This window comes from Rhinopithecus bieti, unplaced genomic scaffold (assembly GCF_001698545.2).
Source record: "Rhinopithecus bieti isolate Rb0 unplaced genomic scaffold, ASM169854v2 scaffold_18466, whole genome shotgun sequence".
NCBI classification, from domain to species: Eukaryota; Metazoa; Chordata; class Mammalia; order Primates; family Cercopithecidae; genus Rhinopithecus; species Rhinopithecus bieti.
The window spans coordinates 881,289-886,152 of NW_016809319.1; the positions used below are offsets into that span (position 1 = coordinate 881,289).

Genomic DNA, 4,864 nt, shown 5'->3' on the forward strand with positions numbered 1-4,864 from the left:
GGCGGAAAAAACTTTAATCGCTGTTAACCTTTATGCTGCAACATATACCCTTGTATAAGCACAGAATGTATATTCTGTATATAATACGCCAAAAAGATATTTTTTGGGGGAAAGGTGTCAGGGGTTAAAGTGAAAGATTTACTTTTATGAACTATCCTCCCGTAATGGTTGAGTATTTTTAAAACCATGTACACATATTACTTTTTAAAGTTAAAATAACAAAAAATAAGCTGCTAAAGGTATCTCAAAAGAAGCTTTTCCTGAGGGACTTAGTAATATGGTAAGTACAGTAGCACTGTCAAGCCTTTTAACACTTTCGGTCATATAAAACTTTGTTAAAAGTCCTGCTGCACAACAAACAAGTTACTTGTCATCTTTCCCTTTTGTCTTTTTGTACACCATCTCTCGAAAACTGGCTAAAATCTTATTTTCTCTCTTCCGTCTCTCTTCTTGGTTAAAGGATGCAAGAGCTCTCTTCTCATCAGCACTGTAGATCTGGTTCTCCTTACGCAGTCGTACAGCCTCCATTCTGCGATGCCTGCTGCCACTCATGACATAACCTGAGCATTCAAAAGAAGCGATCTCTTCACTTGTCAACCCAATTTCACCTCTTCGTGGGATTCGCTTTCCAGCTTTTACATACTCAGCCATAGCTGCACCTTCACCGGGGAGCAAAGCATGGCCATAGTTTAAAGGTTTCTCATCTTGAGAGGTATGTATTATAGGTGCTTCTGGCCCTATTAAATCCATAGTATCTGCCATATTTGGCTGCTCCATCCACGTATCTTCTGACAACTCTTCTGAGTCTTTACAGCTTGAGTCACCAGATTCTTTTTTGGTCTTCTTATTCTTCATTTTCTTGTATTTTTTTGTTTTGTGTTTCTTTTTCTTCTCTTTCTTCTTGGCTTTAACTCTCTTATCATCAGAGTTAGAATTTGTGTCAGAGTCTGAGTTACTGCCACTAACAGAATACTTCCTATGTTTTCTTTTAGACGACTTTTTATTTCTTGTTTTCTTGTTTCTTGAACGACTGGTCTTCTTTTTCCTGTGTTCTTCCAAATTGGAATCTGAACTGCTGTTTTTCTGATTCATTACAGCTTCTTCGTCCTCAACTGGGTTATGTTCGTCAGAATCTGGCTCAGGGAACTTTGGAGACGGCCCCCACACCTCAGGCGCTCCCAACTCCCCAATCCTCTCTCTCTCCTTCAGCCTCCTCTGCCGATAGTTCTCTTCCTTCTCCTTCTCGTAGTCTTCCGCCCACTGCCGTTCTTCTGCATAGTAGTGGTGATGGTAGCGATATCCGCTATACGAGGTCGACGAAGAGGACGGGTAGGCGTAGTTGCAGAGCCCTGGGGGCCGCTCTCGCGACCCAGAGCGACTAAAGGGGTAAAGAGCGCCCACGTCCGATTCACTCCAAGGAGGCCTGAGGCCCTCACGGCCGCGGGAGTGAGAATGGGAACGGCCATCCCCAGAAGAACATCTGCTCCGCGGGGATGGTGGGCTCCCTGAGGAGGTGCGTCGCCGCCTCCGAGAGCCCAGGATGTCCTCGGAATAGCTGGACCGGGATACTGGGGGCATGAGCCGCGCCTCAACGGTAGGCGGTTACTACAGACACAGACGCTAGCTGGAGATTCGCGACCACGCAGGCGCACTAGAATCAGCCTCCCATGCACGGCTTCCGCTTCCTGTCAGTTACCCAACGGAAAACGAATCCGCGCGTGTGCTGTGAGGCGCGGGCTTTGGCTGCGTGAAGGCTTCTTGTGGGAGGTGGGAAGGATTAGGGCGCACCTGTTTTTAGGGCTTATATTCCCCAACTTGAGCCGTGTGGGAACATAAAAGGACGAATTTGCGTCAATGATTCCCTCTGCTGTTGAAACAGCCACTTCTCTTTTTCGATTTCGCCTTTTACCATTTTGCTTATCACCCTTTGTTCTTCCCTTTCATTTCTGCCTCCTTAACTTTACCCCTCTGAGGAAGATCCCTACTACCTACGCTCCTCATGGAAGTTGTCCACCCTCTTCGTGGAGGAAATATATTTAATCACTTCCCAACCCCCCTTGTTACCACTGGAAGCAAGAAGCAGAACTTCTTTTGGAATCAGTTTGAGCTCACCCTCTAAGCTAGGTGAAGGCCAGGCCGGAGTTGTACTTTTTTTTTTTTTTGAGACAGGATCTCACTTTGTCGCCCAGGTTGGAGTGCAGTGGCACTATCATGGCTCAGGGCCGACTTGACTTCCCAGGTTCAAGTGATCCTCCCAACTCAGTCTCCTGAGGAGCTGGGACTGCAGGTGCCTGCCACCACACCAGGTTGATTTTTTAATAATTATCTGTAGAGATGGTTGTCACTTTGTTTCTGAGTCTGGTCTCAAACTTCTGAGTTCAAGCGATCCTTCCACCTCAGCCTTCCAAAGTGCTGGAATTACAGGTGTGAGCCACCATGCCCTGCCCAGAGTCATGATTTTAATTATTAAATTAACAGACTTTTCCACCCTAGAAACACACAGAAGCATCCCACTCGATCTTGTAGACAGATGTCTTTCTATCTAGGGAGATTTCTTCAGAAACTGTAGTTTGGAAACCACTTTCTCAATACACATTATATCTCACTCTCAGAAATGACAAACATTTTATGCAAGATCATTTATCCCTCATCTTAAAATGTAAATAGGCATTAACATCATCTTGGTTCTCTCTAATTAAGTTGATCTGCTCAGTTGTTTGACAGCCAGGTCAAAACTTAAGAATGATGTCTTCCTGATGCTAGAACTCTAAACAACAAAATCAGGGAAATTAAATTGAATAAGACCAAATTATATCATTTGCTCTAAGTAGAATTTTAGTAAATTTGATTGACGGGGATAAGAATTGGTTCCATGCATAAATTTAGGAACTGGTAAACAGCAGGGAGTATTATATGTGAATGGTCACATGTATAGTGAAAATATATGGATAGGGTGAGTACTATAGAGTTTGTGTAAGTAAAGAAAATTTTCTTTTGGAGTTATAAACTACTCGATAGGCCAATGAAATGGATATGTCTTACTTGGATAATTGTAAATTTAAGCCATTTCATATCTGATGTAGACTTGAATTAACAAGCTGATTGATGAAATACTTCTTTCAGGTAACACACAGGAAAATTAAAGTTAGAATATATTTTTGATCTTTAGAAAAGTTATGACCTAGACTAGGGACTGGCAACCCTTTTCTGCAAAAGGCCAATAGTAAATATTTTAGGCATTGTGGGCCAAGAGGCAAAATCGAGGATATTATTACATACTTTTTTAAAAAACAAAATGTACATTTATTTTAAAGGATAAAGTATAATCAACAATTTGTTCAATTTTTCCAGGGAATAGATAACTTTTTTTATTTTTATTTTTATTTTAAGTTCTGGGATACATGTGTGGAAAGTGCAGGTTTGTTACATGGGTATACACATGCCATGGTGGTTTGCTGCACCTATCAACCCATCATCTTGTTTTAAGCACCACATGCATTAGCTATTTGTTCTGCTACTCTCCCTCCCCTCCTCCACCCTCCACAAGCCCTGGTGTGTGTGGTTCCCTTCCCTCTGTCTTGTGTTCTCATTGTTCAATTCCCACTTATGAGAACATGCAGTGTTTGGTTTTCTGTTCCTGTGTTAGTTTGCTGAGGATAATGACTTCTAGCTTCATCTGTGTCCCTGAAAAGGACATGATCTCATTCCCTTTTTATGGCTGTGTAGTATTCCATGGTGTATATTACATACATATAACAAAAGAAAAAGTACATTTTCATTGATGCAATATAATTATATTATTATTCAAACTGTAATTGAGAATAATTTTGTAATGCATATTTTCTTTTTTCTTTCCTTTTTTAAATTATGCTTTAAGTTCTAGGGTACATGTTCACAACGTGCAGATTTCTTACATATGTTTACCTGTGCCATGTTGGTGTGCTGCACCCCTTAACTCATCATTTACATTACGTATATCTCCTAATGGTATCCCTCCCCGCTCCCCCGACCCCATGACAGGCCCCAGTGTGAGATGTTCACCACCCTGTGTCCAAGTGTTCTCATTGTTCAATTCCCACCTATGAATGAGAACATGTGGTGTTTGGTTTTCGGTTCTTGCGATAGTTTGCTCAGAATGATGGTTTCCAGCTTCATCCAGGTCCCTACAAAGGACATGAACTCATCCTTTTTCATGGCTGTATAGTATTACATTGTGTATATGTGCCATGTTTTCTTAATTCAGTCTATCACTGATGGACATTTGGGTTGGTTCCAAGTCTTTGCTATTGTGAATAGTGCCACAATAAACATACGTGTGCATGTGACTTTATAGCAGCATGATTTATAATCCTTTGCATATATACCCAGTAATGGGATGGCTGGGTCAAATAGTATTTCTAGTTCTAGATCCTTGAGGAATCACCACACTGTTTTCCACAATGGTTGAACTAGTTTACAGTCCCACCAACAGTGTAAAAGTGTTCCTATTTCTCCAAATCCTCTCCAGCACCTATTGTTTCCTGACTTTTTAATGATCACCATTCTAACTGATGTGAGATGGTATCTCATTGTGGTTTTGATTTGCATTTCTCTAATGGCCAGTGATGATGAGCATTTTTTCTTGTGTCTGTTGGGGGGATAAATGTCTTCTTTTGAGAAGTGTCTGTTCATATCCTTTGCCCACTTTTTGATGGGGTTGTTTGCTTTTTTTCTTGTAAATTTGTTTGAGTTCTTTGTAGGTTCTGGATATTAGCTCTTTGTCAGATGAGTAGATTGCAAAAATGTTCTCCCATTCTGTAGGTTGCCTGTTCACTCTGATGGTAGTTTCTTTTGCTGTGCAGAAGCTCTTTAGTTTAATTAGATC

General features: G+C 41.4%; 1 protein-coding gene across 1 annotated transcript; it reads right to left on the reverse strand.

Moving 5' to 3' along the window:
• NKAPL (NFKB activating protein like) lies at positions 1-1,673 on the reverse strand. Its single transcript, XM_017889173.1, has one exon. The coding sequence runs from the start codon at positions 1,576-1,578 to the stop codon at positions 364-366; it is 1,215 nt and encodes a 404-aa protein (XP_017744662.1). The 5' UTR covers positions 1,579-1,673; the 3' UTR covers positions 1-363.
• Between the last annotated feature and the right edge of the window lie 3,191 nt (positions 1,674-4,864).

Coding starts and splice junctions, on each gene's coding strand:
- NKAPL (XM_017889173.1), bottom strand. CDS start 1,578: ATGCCCCCAGTATCCCGGTCCAGCTATTCCGAGGACATCCTGGGCTCT.